Below are 18,746 nucleotides of genomic sequence, written 5' to 3'. Positions count from 1 at the left end.
TGCTTTTATTTTGCTTTTATTTTTGCTTTCTGACCTCTCACGTAATTCACAGGCGGATTTAATCCGCCGATCCAAACCCATACAACAAACTGACTAAGCGTACTTTAGCTGAGAGACAGTCCTAAGAAAAGATACAAGGAAAAGGTAGGTTTGCATCACCCAGTGGTAACAGTTCCCCCCTTCTCAATCCCGTTCCGGAAGAAGAGACAAGGAGTTTTCCACATGCCCGCCCCCCATTTCTGTGCAAATTACAATTCCCAGAATTTGTTCTGTGCAAATTACAATCCCCAGAATTTGTTGAGGCAAATGTTAAACTGGAACAAGACTGATAAAAGTTTTCAAGTGCAGGTGTGGTTTGGGGTGAAGGAAAGCTGTGAGGGCTGGTTAAGCAAGACTGGAAGTTGCTGGTGGTGGGAAAACTACAGAAAAATGTGACTTTGTTAATTCAAGTCAAGTTTTGCAGCTAATCCCCTCCTTCCTGGGCTATCCAGTCCCAATCCAACCTCAGTTTCCATTTATTTGCTGTCCTACAAACATGATGGCCCCTTCTGTGCTTAAGCCACCCGGGAGGTTTCTTCCCCAGCCAGCCTGACCTCCTCACTTCCCTCACAGAAACCACACAACCTGTCGGCATCCTTCCGTCGACCTTTTTGTGCCCAATCTTGTTTTACGCACAGAAGGTGGCATGGGCTTCGCGAGATATTTGACGCAAGGTAACCCCAGGCAACTCCTCCGGTTCATCGGGAAACTGCTTGGGCAAAAACATTTGGGTTTGGTGCATATGTGCCAATATTTCCCCCCTCCCATTTTAAAAGAAAGCAAAAGCAGCAGGATATGAGGTTTGCGGGGCGATGTTGGTTTTTGGAAGTTGCTGGTGAGTTAGAATCTAAAGCGAGAGGTCAGTCTGTGTGTGCGACACATACACACAATGAGAGAAAAAGACAAGAGACTCTTTCGTTATCAAATACAGAAGCGGACAGACACTGAAAAATAGAGATCTATCTTATAGAACCACATTTGTCCACAATATATATATATATATTATATTATTTCTTAAAAACTTGGTTTCAAGAAAAAACACAAACAGAACAGCTTGGTTGAGTCTTGTGCCATTAGGCAGCAAAAATGAGGTATTTCTTGGCTACCTAAGTCAGCCATTTTGGCCTCGGCGTTACAACGTGGGCAGCTAATTGGACTTTGCCCCTCCAGTGAGACTTCGTCACGGCGAGAGCTGCCTCACGCTAGGAGTGTTGTTTGTCCACAAGACCCTCCCCTTGCTTAATACTTTGAAGCTTCCACAGCGGTAGACTTCCGAATGCTTTCCAAAGCACTTCGCGCAGACGTGGCCTAGTCCCTCAGCCCCACGGTTTCCTGTGAGGGGTTAGTGTGGGCTCGCTCTGTGCTTATCCAGGGACGAAGAGATGCGGTCAAGGTTGCGTACCAAAGCTGGTGTCAGAAGTGGGGATCTTTTGAACACAAAACCCAGGCGTTCCACTCCAGCTGCTCCGCTCCGCTTTGGGCAGGCAAACATGGCAGCAGGATTGTTTTGGTCTTGGTTACCATCTCCTGCCCCTTCCCGCTCTGGTGCCGGTTGCAGAGGAGAAGCTGGAGAAAGGCAGAGAGAGAGAGGGTTCTCGCCCTGCTGGGAGCGGGGGGATTATTCCCCTGCTGTTCCCTGTAGAGGGTCGCAGTCTGCGCTGAAGAGCTCTTTGTACAGGGGCGGGAAGACGGCGTGGACAATGATAGGGTACATCTGGCGGAAGGAACGCAGTTTCTCCACGTGCTGGCAGCAGAGGCTTCGAAGCTTCCCTTTGGGGGGCAACTGTCGGAAGCAAGAAGAGAGAGAGAGAGGTTACATATATCTTGCTATATACATAACAATGTAAGGCTGTCGTCATGCTGCAGTCTGCATAGCGGGCCACATCAACTCCAGCATGACGACAGAATGGCAGGCAGGCAGGCAGGCGGGCAAAGAGGGAGAGGTTGATATATCTTCCTATAGACAAAAAATGTAAGGTTGTCAACATGCTGCAGTCTGCACAGCTGGTAAAGGGGCCACATCAACTCAAGCATGACAACAGAATGGCAGGCAGGCAGGCAGGCAAGCGGGCAAAGAGGGAGAGGTTGATATATCTTCCTATAGACATAAAAACGTAAGGTTGTCGTCAGGCTGCAGTCTGTGTAGCTGCCAATAGGTGGCAGCATCAACTCCAGCGTGATAATAGAACAGCCAGCAAGCAGGCAGGCAAGCAGTACAGGTAGCTGGTGATCTAGGTGAGTGTTTAACGGAGGGAGAGGAGGTGCTTGAGACAGGGGGAGGGTCTCTCTTGCACCCACCAAAGTCCCCAGCAGATACACACCTTGGCCAGGATGCCTTCCCGGTGGTTTTTCCGTAACATGTGCCTGAAGGCCAACTCCAGATTGTTCTGCAGACGCTCCACCTTGCTCTTCTCTTGCAACCAGGGACGATCTGCAAGGAAGGACAAAAACTTGGAAAGAGTCCATTGCGGCTGTTGGGAAAGCTGGCCGGCTTACAATTTGCCTGGGGTGAGCAGTGAACTGTCTGCAAGCGACACCTGACCTCTTTCGAACATGCAGATCAACCGGCTCTTCAAAGCAAACATCAACATTTGTGGTGAGGAACCCATAGGCGCCGACTCCATGGGGCCTGAGGGGGCCCGAGCCCCCTCAAAAATTTGTTTGGGGGGGCTCTGCCCCCCCAATAATTTAAGAAAATTATTACCGTAAATTTCGCTCTGTGCGTGTTATTGAGCGAATGTGTGGTCCCTGGAGCTGACTCGCCGGAGCGCAGGGCAAAAATAGGCAAAAATAAGGCAAAAATAAGATCGGGCAGTCGGGCGGAGGGAAGGCAGAAGCTGCTGCTTTCCTGCATTCTGCCTCAGGGTCTTACTGCCCACCCGCTTCTGTTGCTGCGTTTGCTCAAACTCAACAAAGAGCAGGGAATCCCCTGCCCTCCTGGCAAGCAGAGGGTTAAGGAAAGGATCGAGTCCTTCTAATTCTTTCCTAGTCACACTGCGTGCAGGCTCCAGGTGGGAGAGAGAGAGAGAGAGAGAGGGCTGGCTTGGGGGGGGACGACTTTTGCCTTCCTTTCCTCCCCCCCACCCCGTTAAACTCCTCCCCTGCATTCTTAGCCAGCTGCTTCTCCGCACACCCCTCTTGTGCTTCTTGTCCCTTCTGTGTTTTTCCTTCCCTCCCCATTTAAAACGTGGTGACAAAGCACGGATCCACATGGATCCTCAGGATTTTTGCATTGGGTCACCCCAAATTCACCATCAGATCACATTACATGTCCATGGCTACAGTCTGTACCAAAAAAACCACGCACCCACTGTTGCCTGGGGCTGCAATGGTGCAAAAACATGGTTACAAAGCATGGACCCACAGGATCTTTGCACTGGGTCACCCCAAATTCACCATCAGATAACATAGCATGTCCATGGCTACAGCCTGCACCAAAAAAATCACGCACCCACTGTGGCCTGGGGCCACAGTGGTGCAAAAACGTGGTTACAAAGCACGGATCCACATGGATCCTCAGGATTTTTGCATTGGATCACCCCAAATTCACCATCAGATCACATAGCATGTCCATGGCTACATCTTGCACCAAAAAAATCACGCACCCACTGTTGCCTAGGGTCACAGTGGTGCAAAAACGTGGTTACAAAGCATGGATCCACATGGATCCTCAGGATTTTTGCATTGGGCTACTCCAAACTCACTGTCAGATATTAAAAATCTTTATAAAATAGAGAATTAAATACATACAGAATGTTAAATTTTCAGTTTCGAAATATTAGTACTAGTTTAGTACTGTATTTCTATATTACTATAGTACTGTATTAGTTATTTTCAAATACTTAAATATTTTTAGGGTGTAAGACCCAATTAAAGCCCGTTATTTACATACAGTATTACAGTATTTACATACAGTATTAGGCATACTGTATTAACTTTATTAACTGTATTAAAGCATTAACTTTGAGATATTATTTTTATTTAATGAACCCTCAGCCTTATTCAAAGTAAGCTTAAATTAGCTATTTCACTTATTAATCAAAGTGCTATTACTGTGCGACAGCAATATTTTATGTTTTATTCTTTTAATGATAGTTTAGGATTTATTTAAATATCATTTCAGTCTTTTCAGAGCTATATATTCACTGCTCTGTAATAGTCTATAAGCATAATTGTTACTGTAAATTAAATTAGCTTTTTACGAAAATACCGTGCGTGTTTATGTTTTGTTTCTTTTTTCAAAGCCAAAAAGTGTTTCAGGCTTGTCGAGTTTCCCGGAGTGTGGAGTTATAGAGAGTCGAGTTTTCGGGGTTCTAATGTTGATCACATGACTCTAAAATACTTTTAAAAAACTTTAAAACTCACTAATTTTCATCTAAAATTTAGAAAACTTCCCGGGGCAGGACCCCGGTATGGCCCCCCCCCAATATTTTTTATAAGTCGGCGCCCCTGGAGGAACCTCAGTCCTGGGGGCTGGATGAGGCCCTCCAGGGCTCTTTACCTGGCCCACAGGACTCTCCCAGACCACCCCCACCACTGAATTTTCTTAGTGCCCCTCTCCATTGCGGATAAGTATAATTACTGGGTTGAGATCAAACCACTTGGTCTGATGTCTCTGGTATATTAAAGGCGTGTGTGAGTTTCTTCGCTCAACTGGAACCCTAGAGTCCGTGGGGGGTTTCTTGGGGGTGCGCCGAGCCCTGGCGGCACCCTCAAGCCCTATTTTGCTGGGACCGTGTCATCTTTTAATCGGACGACACGGAGCTCGCCGCCATTAGCCTCCCGCAGCGGAACAGAAGTGACCTCTCTGGTATATTTAAGGCAGCTACGTAGAGCAGTCTAGGTAGGATTGTAAGTAAACTACAACTCCCAGGATCCTCTGGGTGCAAAGTAGGGGAAGAAAGTGCAAGTGTAGCAAAAAGATTATAGCACAGACTTCTCCACTGGGGCATGATGGGAGCTGAAGTCAGGTGGCCCCTGCCTGCCACAAGGACCCCGCCCTCTGCCGCCTCCAGCGACTTCCTCAAACACGGCGCAGGATGAATCGGCAGCCTCTTACTTGAGTTAATAAGCACCAGCGCCGTGAAGAGGGCCATTTCGTTCTCGGAGAAGTGCAGAGCGCAGAGACTGTGAGCGAAGTCGAAGATGGAGTTGATCAACTCGTTGCATCCTGGAGGGGGAGGACGGGGAGACTTGGATCAGTGACAACAGCAAAAGGGTAATCAACCTATTTATTAGTGTGTTCATATCTCTATTTATTTATTTAGGTTCCAAAGCTTTAATAGAGCGTAACTTTCTTAAAAACAGACTTATAACAATAGCGATATGTTCAAATAGTTGCATAAAATTGTATGCTTGTCCAAGCACAGGTACAGACATGTAAAATTACTCCAAACAGAACTGAAATCAAAGTTCTTTCTCTCCATGCAGCCTGCATCTCCACAGAGAGAAGCATCTGCACAAGGCGGCTTGAGAACAAAGACAACTCCCGCAAAATGGAGATTTGCAACTGAATACCCCTCCCATGTAATCTAAGTTAAACACCGCATGAGAGAGTAGCAGAGATGCATTCTCAGTTAATTATCAGCCTGTTTGGTTCACAGAGAGCTTCACTTAGCTTTAATGGGCATTTCCTTTTTAAAAACTATTTGTTGGGGGGGGGCATTCATATCTCACCTTTCGCTGCCCAGAGCTCAAGGTGGCAAATACGTGGGTCTGTCTACTCCCTCATTAAATCCCCGCAACAAACCTGCAAGGTAGGCCAAGCTGAGAGCTCAAAGCACGGCCTGCTCCACCCTGGCAAACCCCCACCTCCAAAGACTTATCCCCCTTTCCTCAACTTCTTTTCGATGGCACGACTATCGGCCTTGGGACCCATAGCGGGCTCATTCCCTTTTTTTAGTCTATCGTCCTGAGATGACGGTCACCGTCGTACCGAGGGATTTGAAGAGCTCTGGGCCGGCGTATTTCCCTTCAAAGAAGACCGTCCGGTTCTCAGAATTGAAGGCACGGCACATTCTCACCAGAACTACTTCCATGGCACCTGGGGAGGCAGAAACAAAACGAAAATAAAGACTTAAAAGGCAAGGCTGAAGCAAAAATAGGAAGGTGCAGGCTTTTCTCTCAAAACCTTTCCATGCCTTTGGAAGGGGGCGGGAATGTGGGGGCAGCCAAGCTGGGCGTCCCGTTTCAGGGTGGGTGGGGAGATAGTGGTGGCTCCAACACCTCATTCCCAGGACTAGAGTGGGAAGAGACCCCCCAAAAGCAAGTATCATTTAAGGGTGGCCCTAGTGAACACCCAGTTTTTCATTCCTCCAACCTCGTTCACCCGTTTGATATTTTAAAAAATATTTTCACCAAATCAGCTTCCCTAAGCTGCGATTCTTCCTGTAATCTTTCTAAATGAACATTTTCAATCTGTAATACCCGTTTTTGCAAACCTGCAACTTCTGTTTTAACCTCTTGGAGGTCTTTGCGCAAAATTCCAAAGTCTTTTTAAAATTCCTGGAGACAGTGCTCTGACCTCAATTGCAAGACTCTGCAAACCCTGCTTATTATCTTTCATAAATTCCAAAATTTGCTCTTGGAAAATCTGATCTTTGGAGGCTTTTCTTGTAATTTAAGATTTAAAAAAATATCTACCGAATCAGGTCAGCATATTAATGTTTGCCTTTCTCCTTGCCCAACATAATATGTTTTCAAGCAATTTAATACTACAATACACTGCACTGTATTATTTTTGCAAATATACCCATTTTTAATCCAAACTTTCTCCCCAATACAGTGGTGCCTCGCAAGACGAAAAGAATCCGTTCCGTGATTCTCTTCGTCTAGCGGTTTTTTCGTCTTGCGAAGCAAGCCCATTGACAGCTTAGCGGATTAGTGCTATTAGCGGCCTAGCGGCTTCTAGCGACCAGGTGTTAAGCGGCTTATCAGCGGATCAGCTGTTAAGCGGCTTAGCGGCTTAGGAAAAGGGGGGGAAAAGCGGGAAAAAACCGCGGGGACTCGCAAGATTTTTTCGTCTTGCGAAGCAACCCCATAGGGAAATTCGTTTTGGGAAGCGCCTCCAAAACGGAAAACCCTTTCGTCTAGCGGGTTTTCCGTCTTGCGAGGCGTTCGTCTTGCGGGGCACCACTATACATTGGGTTTGCATCCACCGCTTGTCCTCCTCAGAGTGGGCTCGTGGTTCCAATCATTTCGGTGGGTCTACTCTCGAGTAAAACTGTGTTGTAGACAACCAATTTGTGGGGTGTGCATGTGCGCATGGTTTAACTACGCTGCAAAATCCAGAGAGCTGCGAATTTCCGAGAGCGGCTGTAAAATTGTTATTTTCTTGGGATTTGGGTAGGATTGTGTACAGAATGAATGGAATATTTCTCCCACCCTGGGAGCCAGCAGTAAAAGGGCAGATAAAGAGAGTCGGGAAAGAGGAGACTTGGAAGAAGCACAAATGCCTTAGCCCTCAGATGTGAGCTGGGATGGCTCAGTCAGTACAGCAGGAGACTCTTAATCTTAGGGTTGCAGGTTTGAATCCTAGGTTGGGCAAAAGATTCCTACATTGCTTGGGGTTGGACTAGATGACCCTTGTGGTCCCTTCCAAATCTACAATTCTAGGATTCTATGACCGTTGCCATAGCAGGAACTCAAAACTCATCTCAGACTTGGGCCTAAATCCTCAGCTGTCTCCCCAAACGAAAATGAAATTTCCCTGCCTCTTGCTGCTTCCTCCTCATTTCCCAAAGGTCTGTCTTCGGGTTTTAGCCAGAAGGCAGAAATATAACCAAGAAGGAGCCAGTCTAGATTCTCTTGGGAGGGAAAAGCTTCTGGGAAATGATTTACAATGAGATGGAAAAAAATGTTGAAATCTACATTTATTAAGAAACCAGAAGCATTTTTACTTGGCATTGCTGGAAATGATATAAATAGAAAGGATTGGAAGTTGTTCTTATATGGAATGACTGCAGCAAGAATACTACTGGCAAAAAATTGGAAGAAAGAAGAATTACCGACGAAAGAAGAATTGGAGGGTGAAAATGACGGACTATGCAGAATTAGGTAAACTAACAGGAAGGATTCGAAACCTGCGGGACCAGAGATTCTCAGAAGACTGGAGTAAATTTACGGACTGTTTGAAAAGTAATTGTGATGAACAGAATATGCTAGTAGGTTTGCAAGAAGTTTTGCAAGGTAAATTATTTGAAATATTGCAAAAAAGACAATGAGGAGAATTATTAGTTAAGGATACTAAAGGCAATATGAAATTAAGAAATGCTTAATATGTGATAAATAATGGAAAACCACCAGAGGTGTTGACGGAAGTCCAAAAAAGATTGTATAAGTTCTGTTGTATGAATGTTAATGAATGTGTTAAAAATGAATGAAAATGTATATAAAAAAATAGATTCTCTTGGGAGGGGATTCCACAATCTGGGAACAGCCACAGAAAAGGCTCTCTCTCCTGTGTCAGTCTGTGATATTGATGGGAACGAGAGACGAGGATTTTAAGCTCCTGGTATGTATCGGGAAATGCAGCCTTGCAGACAGTCTGGGCCAAAGCCACATCGACTCTCCTCTCTCTTTCTCAGCTGATTTCGCTCCATAAAATGTCCGGCGACTACAGAAGCCGAACTGCGACCCGCCCAAAGAAGCTCCGTTCCTCACCTGCTTTGAGGAGCACGATCTGGTCGTTTTGGCACAGGTCCATGAAGCTGTCCATGCGCTTGGCGAACTCCACCACGTACTGGATGGCCTCGGTGATGCGGCAGGCGCAGCGCTCCCACATCTCTTCCATGGACTGGGAGGAGAGAGAGAGAGAGAGAGAGATTGGGGTGGGAGGGAAAACCCAGTATAGTGTCAGGAACGAGCTAGCAGTAAATCACAGTGAGCAAGCAAAAGAGAGGGATTCATCCCAAGGCTCTCTGAGGCTGGCGCTGAGAGGTGACTTGCCCGCCTCCCTGGCCCATCTGCCAGGCTGAGTCACTGGTTCAGTCATTCAAGGCACACACGGAGCAAAGGATCACTCGTTACGGGAGCGGCTGAAATCAAAGGGAGCTTTCTCGCTCGCCCCAAACCACCCCATTCCACACTGACTTAGGCATTCCACCAAATTAAGCGCATGGCAGCAGAAGGCTTAAGCATGGTGGCGTTGGCAGCGAGGGAGAGGAATCGCCCCAAGCCTGGGGTGTTACCATAAGTATATAAATAATAGCGCTTAAGTTCTTGGGACTAGTTCACCTGTGAGATCGCCTCGCCCCCCCCCCCAATTTTCCCACTCGGCTGGTTCAATCTGCAGAACTGGCGCAGTCACAGAAGCCTTGATTTAATTCTGCGAACCGCCCTGAGACCCCCCTGGGTATAGGGTGGTATATAAATTCAATAGCAGGCTTGCCGCCTGAGTTTACATCCTGCAAGGACTCAATGAGATTCTCGTAAGCAGTCAGGGCTTATTAATCTACTGATAAATTGCTAATTATAATTGGTCTTAACTTCAGTTTGTGAAATCCATCTCTTCTCAGCTGCAATTGCGATCTCAGGTGTCCATTTTTTTCTGTGCAATGCTGGATCATTTGCTTTATTTATTTCCTCGTGTTTTACCTAAGAGCGCTGAATTGAATTTTGGCCAGTAGTGGAAACGATTAGAGGTAGGTGATAGCTTTCAGTCCTATTATTGATGTTGAATTTTTTAATTGATTCAAAAACCTCCCTGTTAGTGAGGCAGTAGTCTACTATGCTGGCTCCATTTGTATTTATGAATGTGTACTTGCCTTCTCTGTCCCCGGGGAACGGCCCATTAGCAATGATAAGGTCTAGACTTATTTGTAAAAAATTCAGCCGGCACAGTTGATTTGACAGTCTTTCGGATGTCTACAAGGGGGTGGGTTTAGAAAGAGGGCATTATTTTCCTTTAGATCTCTTAATATTGGGAATTTTATTTCCAGGCTTTCATTTGAGCCTATTCTGGCATCCATATCTCCCATTATGTAAAATGGCAAACTGGGGTACTTAATTTGCAGGGAGTAAAGGAAACTGTAGGGACGCAGGTGGCGCTGTGGTCTAAACCAAAGAGCTTAGGACTTGCCGATCAGAAGGTCAGCGGTTTGAATCCCTGCGATGGGGTGAGCTCCCGTTGCTCGGTCTCTGCTCCTGCCAACCTAGCAGTTCAAAAGCACAAAGTGCAAGTAGATAAATAGGTACCGCTCCGGCGGGAAGCTAAATGGCATTTCCGTGTGCTGCTCTGGTTCGCCAGAAGTGGCTTAGTCATGCTGGCCACATGACCCAGAAGCTGTCTGCGGACAAATGCCGGCTCCCTCGGCCTATAGAGCGAGAAGAGCGTGCAACACCAGAGTCGTCCGCGACTGGACCTAATGGTCAGGGGTACCTTTACCATTAAAGGAAACTGTGGAATTTACGCCATGTGCTCTCGATCTGTGTTTGCACTGGATATGGTGGGATATAAGCTGAAACCAGAATGATACTCTTGGATTCCAGATCCCAGCGCCAGCTGCTCGAAGAAGAGTTTGGATTTGATATCCCTCTTTATCACTACCCTAAGAAGTCTAAAAGTGGTGAACCATCTCCTTTCCCTTCCTCCCTCACAACAAACACTCTGTGGGGTGAATGGGGCTGAGAGACTTCAGAGAAGTGTGACTGGCCCAAGGTCACCCACAGCTGGATGTGGAGGAGCAGGGAAGCGAACCCAGTTCACCAGATTACGAGTCCACCGCTCTTAACCACTACACCACACCTGTGATGCCAATTGAGTGGAAACCAGAGTTACTAGGTGCCCCCCCCCGGTCACCCCCTAACAGTCTCTGGACCGTAATAAAGATTGATTAAGTCAATAAATAATAATAATAAGACAGCTTACAGACAATACCCCACACGGTAAAGAGGCGGAGCCTTTCGGCACTGAGGAGAGCCCCCTCACCTTTTTCTGGTAGCTCCCCACTTCCTCCCGGGTAAAGGTCTCCCATCTCAACAGCTGGAGGTCCTCCAGGCGCAGCTGGCACGTCTCTCGGTAGGACTTGATGACGTTCTGCGTGAGGTGCTCTGGGGAACGGCGGGGAAGAGGCGAACAGGTCAGGGTTTGCGCGCACTCGGCTAGCCACTCCCCCTCCTCCTCTGGCTCCTCCCCCTGTCCCACCGGAAAAGAGGGGAAATGGCGGGGTGTGTGTGTGTGCGCATGCTTCCGACTCAAATCACAGCCTGCACATTCCCTGTTCTTCCATCCGCCTACCGGGGCAAACACGGAACACAGGGAGGTATTCCAGAAACATGGTTTGGTTTTTGGAACGGTTGGAAGATTCAGGGCAGATAAAAGAGGGTGACTTATTTGCACAGTGCGCTGTGAATCTCTCTCTCTCTCTCTCTCTCTCTCTCTCTCTCTCTCTCTCTCTCTCGCAGTGATTGGCACCTGATGTTTGGACAGCTCTCCAAAGAAGACTGGGCAAATTCAACTGAAGAGAGGGCTACCATGTGTTGGGGTGCAAATATCCAGAGTATGGGGGGGTCAGGTGGGATCGCTATGAGGAATTATGAAATATGGAGCAAGCCATTGTGTCCGCGATGAAAGCGTTGCGTTGACTGGGTTTGATTCATTGACAATAATTTCTGATTTAAAGCCCTTTAAAGCCCTTCACGGCCTAGGACCCTCGTACCTACAGGACCGCCTCTCCCGGTATGCCCCATGGAGGACCTTAAGGTCCATAAATAGCAACACCCTAGAGGTCCCGGGCCCTAAGGAAGTCAGATTAGCCTTAACCAGAGCCAGGGCCTTCTCAGTGATGGCTCCAGCCTGGTGGAACGCTCTGTCTCATGAGACCAGGGCCCTGCAGGATCTGATTTCTTTCCACAGGGCCTGTAAGACAGAGTTGTTCCGCCTGGCCTTCGGCTTGGAGTCAATTTGAATCCCTCCCCCTCTTTCTTTTTTCCTTTCTCCTCCTATGATGAGGCTGAATTTTAATGTTTTAATGTTGTATTTTAATCTTGTTTTTAAGTTGTATTCATTCAACTTGTTTTTATTATTGGCTGTTAGCTGCCCTGAGCCTAGCCTTGGCTGGGGAGGGCAGGGTATAAATAAAATTTATTATTATTATTATTATTATTATTATTATTATTATTATTATTATTATTATTACTGTTGAAATGGCGACGAGATTGCACTGGCCTATTTATTCTGAATGTATTCTGAATGTTCTTGTGTGATGCCAGTAAAGGTTACTTGACTTGACTAGACTTGCCTGGCCACCACAACCCCATACTGCTTCACCCCTCGGTGCCGTGGCTCTAAAGTGCCCAGCTAGAAAACGCCACCCTCTTCCTTCTGCCGTGCACTCCACTCACCGATCTCCGTCAGGGACGAGTTTGGGGACTCCAAGAGGCTGGTGAAGCTGGGGGCAGTGTAGAAGTCGAGGCTCTCCCCCTCGCCGCACGCCGGCCGCTTGGCCCCGTGGGCGTCCGGGTGCGAGAGCTCCGGCGATGCCTGCGTCCCCAGGGCGTAATAGACGCTACCCCGGCTCTCCATCTTGATGCGCTCGGGGCTGTACTCCTTGGTGAAGGGGGCGCGCAGGTCCTCTCCCAGAATGCTCTGGGCCTTGGCAAGTCCGTTGGAGTAAGCCAAGGCGGCCGTCTCGTCCGGGCACTGGCTGAGGCGCGCCTGGCCGTTCAGGAGGGCGGTGGTGGAGCAGGCCGAGGCCTCCAGGAGGTCCGGCGGAGGAGCCAACTTCAGCTGCCCGTTGGCGACACCCAGGGAGTAAGGCGAAGCCTCTCCGTCCTGCTGCTGCTGCTGCTGCAGCTGCTTTTGGACTTCAGCGTGGAGGCTGTCTCGCTGCTTCTTGGACATCCGGCCAAACTTGACGGCTGGGGAGGAAAAATGAGATCTGTTACTCGTCGGTTGGATGTTCCTGCCTGAACCAGGCAGAGGGCCTTCTTGGTGGTGGCACCCGCCCTGTGGAACGCCCTCCCATCAGATGTCAAGGGGATAAACAACTACAGTGGACGCTGAGGTTGCAAACGTGATCCGTGCGGGATGCATGTTCGCAACCTGCAGCGTTCGCAACCCGCAACAGCGTGTCTGTACACTTGCGGGTTACGATCCGGCGCTTCTGCGCATGCGTGACCACAAAAACCCGGAAGTAACCCGTTCTGGTACTTCTGGGTTTTGGTGGGTCTGTTCCGTAACCTGAAAAAACATAACCTGAAGTGTCTGTAACCTGAGGTATGACTGTATCTGACTTTCAGAACATGTTAGAACACCTGTTTAGGGAAGTTTTTAATGTTTGATGTTTTAATATTCTGTTGGGAGCTGCCCAGAGTGGCTGGAGAAACCCAGACAGATGGGTGGGGTATAAATATTTATTATTATTACAGTGGTACCTCGGGTTACATACGCTTCAGGTTACAGACTCCACTAACCCAGAAATAGTACCTCAGGTTAAGAACTTTGCTGCAGGCTGAGAACAGACATCGTGCTCTGGCAGCGCGGCGGCAGCAGGAGGCCCCATTAGCTAAAGTGGTGCTTCAGGTTAAGAACAGTTTCAGGTTAAGAACGGACCTCTGGAACGAATTAAGTACTTAACTCGAGGTACCACTGTATTATTATTATTATTGATATGATTAAGGCCACATTCACACTAGTCAGTAATACTTTATTTAAATCTTTTTTTACAGAAAGACTCATTCTTGCTGGTACAATCTTATATTTTTACAACCAGATGAAGGTTTCATTTTTGGAATAATAAATTTCCAGAGTAGTTTTTACAGTTATATCAAAAACCACTGATTTTGTTTTACTATTAGAAATACATTGGCAGATAATCATGAAATTATTGTGAGGTTTAATAGTTAACTGTTTATGTTTGGACAACTTTTCTGCTGTACTTTATTGGGAGGAGAAAAATAATCATTTCCTTAATAAAAAAATAAGCAATTTATTTAACTAAAGCAGTAACATTATAGCATATGTATCACGTTTGTTAACTGATGCGGTTAAATGGTTTGTTTGTTTTTAAACACCTTAGACTGAATTTTAGCACACATGAAAAACTTAAAACAAATCCTTATTTCCTGATGAATAGCCTTTGGAAATAGAAAACTATCCTTAGAAAGATTTAATCTGATTTAATTTTTTTTAAAAACCATTGATTTTTATCCACCCTACCACCAACACGTCTCTTACCGTCCCGAGACATGCCGAGGCTGAGACATTTCTGCAGGCGGCAGTGCTGGCACCGGTTTCTGCTGGTGCGGTCGATTTGGCAATTCTGCTGTCGGGTGCAAGAGTAGGTCACATTCCCTTGCTGGCTCCGCCGGAAGAAACCCTGAGAGCAGAAGGCCGAAAAAGAGAGAGAGAGAGTTGGACTGTTAAGTTGTGGGTGAACATATCAGACGACACAGCAATTCTTCAAACAGCTCTTGTTTATTCACAGGCCAGAACAGAATTGAACTGAAGGGTTCAGCCAGCCTGCTTATATAGAGCTCCAGTACAACGCAACTGTAATAACTTTCTGTAACTATCCAATCAATGAACGCCACTTTTAATCCCTTATTTGCACATGTGGACCTGAGTGAAAACTATCTACAGTATCCCCCTGCTGGCCCAGGGTGAGAACTTCAGTACATAACATGGACCCCCTCACAATACGGGCATCATCCGCACTACCCATTTAAAGCACTATCACCCCACATTAAACCATTGTGGCATCCTCCAAAGCTGCCTTTCTCAACCTGTGGGTCCCCAGATGTTGTTGGACTACAACTCCCATCACCCCTAGCTAGCAAGGCCAGAGCTCAGGGATGATGGGAGTTGTAGTCTAACAACATCTGGGGACCCACAGGTTGAGAAAGGCTGCTCCAAAGAATCTCGGAAACAGCACTTTGTTATGGATCAGGGCCGGATTTAGGTTTGATGAGGCCCTCAGCTACTGAAGGTAATGGGGCCCTTTCTATGTCCAGCTGTCCTTAAAAAGGTAAAGGTAAAGGGACCCCTGACCATTAGGTCCAGTCGTGACCGACTCTGGGGTTGCGGAACTCATCTTGCTTTACTGGCCGAGGGAGCCAGCGTACAGCTTCCGGGTCATGTGGCCAGCATGATTAAGCCGCTTCTCTGCGAACCAGAGCAGCGCATGGAAACGCCGTTTACCTTCCCGCCGGAGCGGTACCTATTTATCTACTTGCACTTTGACGTGCTTTCGAACTGCTAGGTTGGCAGGAGCAGGGACCGAGCAACGGGAGCTCACCCCGTCGCGGGGATTCGAACCGCCGACCTTCTAACTGGCAAGTCCTAGGCTCTGTGGTTTAACCCACAGCGCCACTGACGTCCCTTCAGCTGTCCTTAGGCAATATCAAATTGTCACTGGTTTTTTGTTGTTGAATATATGCTATATGCTAATTTATGGACCTAATAAGTATCTCAAGCCATTTGCACATGTGGCCCTGCAACCAGTCCATGTAGAATATAGGCACCCGATATATAGAAAGGAGCAAACCAGTGATATTTTAGGGAGCAGGCTAGTAGGCAGGGCCCATGACTTACATCCTAGGAGTCTACACAACACAAAATACTGTTGCTGTATGTAGGTTTTATTTTATTTGTTCTTTATCTTATATTTTGGAAATGTACACCCAGTTGTTTTTTCCCTTTAAATTTTTTTGGGCCCCCCCAAGAGAGTGGGGCCCTAAACTATAGCTTGCTTAGCTTATATGTAAATCTGGCACTGTTACAAAATGCTGAGAGATGTTGTCTTCCCAGAACGATAATCCCCAGAGTTCCTCTGGGAAAAGGGATCGATTGTTAAACCACCCTGGGAAAACTGCTGCTCTCTGAAAGAGGAACTCCTAACAACACTAACAGCTAACACTAACAAATAGAATTAAGAATATTGTATTGAACGTAACATTCCATAATACATAACACTATCCCCCCCCCCTTTATAGCAGTCATGGTTTTCTTTCCTAACCTACAACCAAAACAACATCCACAATTAAATCCACGTTTCAGTTTTTGTAATTTGCCCAAAGCTCCTATTTTTACTTAAGAAGACCAAAAATGTTTTATATGGAGCTGGAATGGATCTACCAGAATCCTAGTTTATTTATAAAATCAGATGTTTTGGGGCCACAATTCCCACTGAATTGTTGTAGTTTGGCCTTTGCAGGATAACACCCTTAGATGATCTGGGTTTCTATGGCACTGTTGAGTGCCATGGAACCCATAGCCATAGCTGTCAACTTACAGATTTGAAAATAAGGGACCAGCAGCCTCGAAAATGGGGCATCAGCAGCCAAAATAAGGGATTTTCCAGGCACAGGTATGTTCAACTTCTGAGCCCCTCCGAGCCAAAGGCAGAAAGCCCAGCCAGCAGCCAAACAACGCCTCAAGCGGTGGTTCCCACAGCGCAGCAACCCGGCAAAGGGGATGCAGCAAGGGAAATCACCGTCACCTCTCCGCTGGGAAGCGCTGAGCAAAGGTGAGTCCCTAGGCAACGTGGCCGATTTGATCGGCACAAGGCATGCAAGCTCCACCCCCCAGTCGTTCTTAGACTCCTTATTGGGTGAGCAACGCAGCCAAGCAACACAGTTGGAGCCTCCCTCCTCCCTGGCCGGCAGGGAGGGAGGGAGAAGAGCTGCTTCCTTTGAAACCCAGGAAATTTAAGGGACATCATCAAAAAGGGTCAGCAGCGGGACACGGCGCTGGGACAAGGGACTTTCTTGCCAAATAAGGGACGGTTGACAGCTATGCCCATGGCAGGTTGTGGCTGCCTCTTCTGACTCACTTTGCACCCTTCGCAAGTGATGACGCCGTAGTGGATCCCGGACGACTTGTCTCCGCAGATCTTGCAGGGGATCACCTCGATCTGGGCTGTAGTAAGGGAGGAGGGAGAAGCAAAGAAGGCAAAATCTGGTTTAAATAAAGAACTTCCATTTTAGGCTTGCGTTCATTAGGAGCTCGCAGAAATTAGGGTTGTTTTTGTTCTTGCAACTGATTTGTTAATCGCTTTCCAAACCAGAGCCTCAGGGCAATTCACACACACACACACACAAGGCAAGTGAGAACAGTTTTAAAAACACAAAAGCAACATATAGGTTTAAAAGAAGACTAAAACTCTAACAAGTTGCAAAGGCCCGTTTGTGCAGCTGGGTAAGCCTGTTGGAACAAAAAATGTCTTCAGTGATTTCTGATGCCTCTCGCCAGGGATGCTGTTCCACAGAACAGGGACGGCCACCCTAAAAGCCCTGCTCTGGGTTCCTGTGGGAAAGGCTCTCTCATGGATTGAAGTGCTCTACTAGGTGTATATGGGAAGCGGGTGGCGCTGTGGGTTAAACCACAGAGCCTAGGACTTGCCGATCAGAAGGTCAGTGGTTCGAATCCCCGCAACGGGGTGAGCTCCTGTTGCTCGGTCCCTGCTCCTGCCAACCTAGCAGTTCGAAAGCACGTCAAAGTGCAAGTAGATAAATAGGTACCACTCCAGCAGGAAGGTAAACGGCGTTTCCGTGCGCTGCTCTGGTTCGCCAGAAGCGGCTTAGTCATGCTGGCCACATGACGTGGAAGCTGTACGCCGGCTCCCTCGGCCAGTAAAGCGAGATGAGCACCACTACCCCAGAGTCGGCCACGACTGGACCTCTTTTACTAGGTGTATAAGGGCTAAAGCGGTCTCTCCATTTACCTGCTTCTGAGCTGTATAGGGAGTTAGGAACTCATCCTTGCATTCGTTTTGTCATTAAAAACTTGGTTCACTTCGTCACACATTAGTTAAAATGGCATTGATCTCACTCAGCCCTGCTTGGACTACTGCAATGCGCTCTACATGGGGCTACCTTTGAAGGTGACCCGGGAACTACAACTAATCCAGAATGCGGCTGCCAGACTGGTGACTGGGAGAGGCCGACGAGACCATATAAAACTGGTCCTGAAAGACCTACATTGGCTTCCAGTACGTTTCCGAGCACAATTCAAAGTGTTGGTGCTGACCTTAAAAGCCCTAAATGGCCTCAAAGGCCCAGTATACCTGAAGGAGCGTCTCCACCCCCATCGTTGTACCTGGACACTGAGGTCCAGCACCGATGGCCTTCTGGCGGTTCCCTCCCTGCGAAAAGTGAGGTTACAGGGAAAAGAGGGCCTTCTCGGTAGTGGCACCCTCCCTGTGGAATGCCCTCCCAGCAGATGTCAAGGAAATAAGCAACTGAGTTTTAAAAGGCATTTGAAGGCAGCCCTGTTTAGGGAAGCTTTTAAGGATTGAAGTTTTATTCTGTTTTTAGTGTTCTGTTGGTGGCCGCCCAGAGTGGCTGGGGAAACTCAGCCAGATGGGTGGAGTATTATTATTAATAATAATAACAACTATTATTATTATTATTATTCACTAGCCGAACCTGGATTTGTTTTGTTCACTTGCATTCGGGTTTTTAAACTCTTAAGGAGCTGCCTTACTGCATGCATCAGATCCATATGAGCACAGGATGATGAGCCTACTGAATTAGGCCAGTGAGCCATCTAGGTCAGGATCCTGCCTCAATGGGAAACCCACAAGTACGGTCAGAGCCCTCTGCTCTCCTGTGGCCTCCAGGAACTGGTATTCAGAAACTGGTATTGATTGATTGATTGATTGATTGATGCAATACTGAGCACAGCCATTCACAGCCTTTGCCTCCATGAATTTGTTTAATCTTCTTTGAAAGCCTCCTGAAAGACCGCAGTTCCTTACGCTTGTTAG

General features: G+C 47.4%; 1 protein-coding gene across 8 annotated transcripts in view; it reads right to left on the bottom strand.

Annotated features, from left to right (window-relative positions):
• The window catches only part of RORC (RAR related orphan receptor C), a 100,764-nt gene continuing 82,018 nt past the window's right edge, over nucleotides 1-18,746 (bottom strand). For all 8 annotated transcript variants that reach the window (XM_081891575.1, XM_081891572.1, XM_081891577.1 and 5 more), the window contains 9 exons: nucleotides 16,812-16,897; nucleotides 14,216-14,357; nucleotides 12,382-12,897; nucleotides 10,967-11,088; nucleotides 8,701-8,833; nucleotides 5,975-6,082; nucleotides 5,099-5,209; nucleotides 2,361-2,470; nucleotides 1-1,822 (listed from right to left, as the gene is read on the bottom strand). In XM_081891575.1, the coding sequence (XP_081747701.1) occupies nucleotides 1,658-1,822; nucleotides 2,361-2,470; nucleotides 5,099-5,209; nucleotides 5,975-6,082; nucleotides 8,701-8,833; nucleotides 10,967-11,088; nucleotides 12,382-12,897; nucleotides 14,216-14,357; nucleotides 16,812-16,897 (1,493 nt within the window). In that variant the 3' untranslated portion in view covers nucleotides 1-1,657. The remainder of the gene's footprint in view (nucleotides 1,823-2,360; nucleotides 2,471-5,098; nucleotides 5,210-5,974; nucleotides 6,083-8,700; nucleotides 8,834-10,966; nucleotides 11,089-12,381; nucleotides 12,898-14,215; nucleotides 14,358-16,811; nucleotides 16,898-18,746) is intronic.

The sequence above is a fragment of the Podarcis melisellensis genome (assembly GCF_964234715.1).
Source record: "Podarcis melisellensis genome assembly, chromosome: 16".
In the NCBI taxonomy this organism is placed as follows: Eukaryota; Metazoa; Chordata; class Lepidosauria; order Squamata; family Lacertidae; genus Podarcis; species Podarcis melisellensis.
This window is presented reverse-complemented; position numbering and strand designations above follow the sequence as displayed.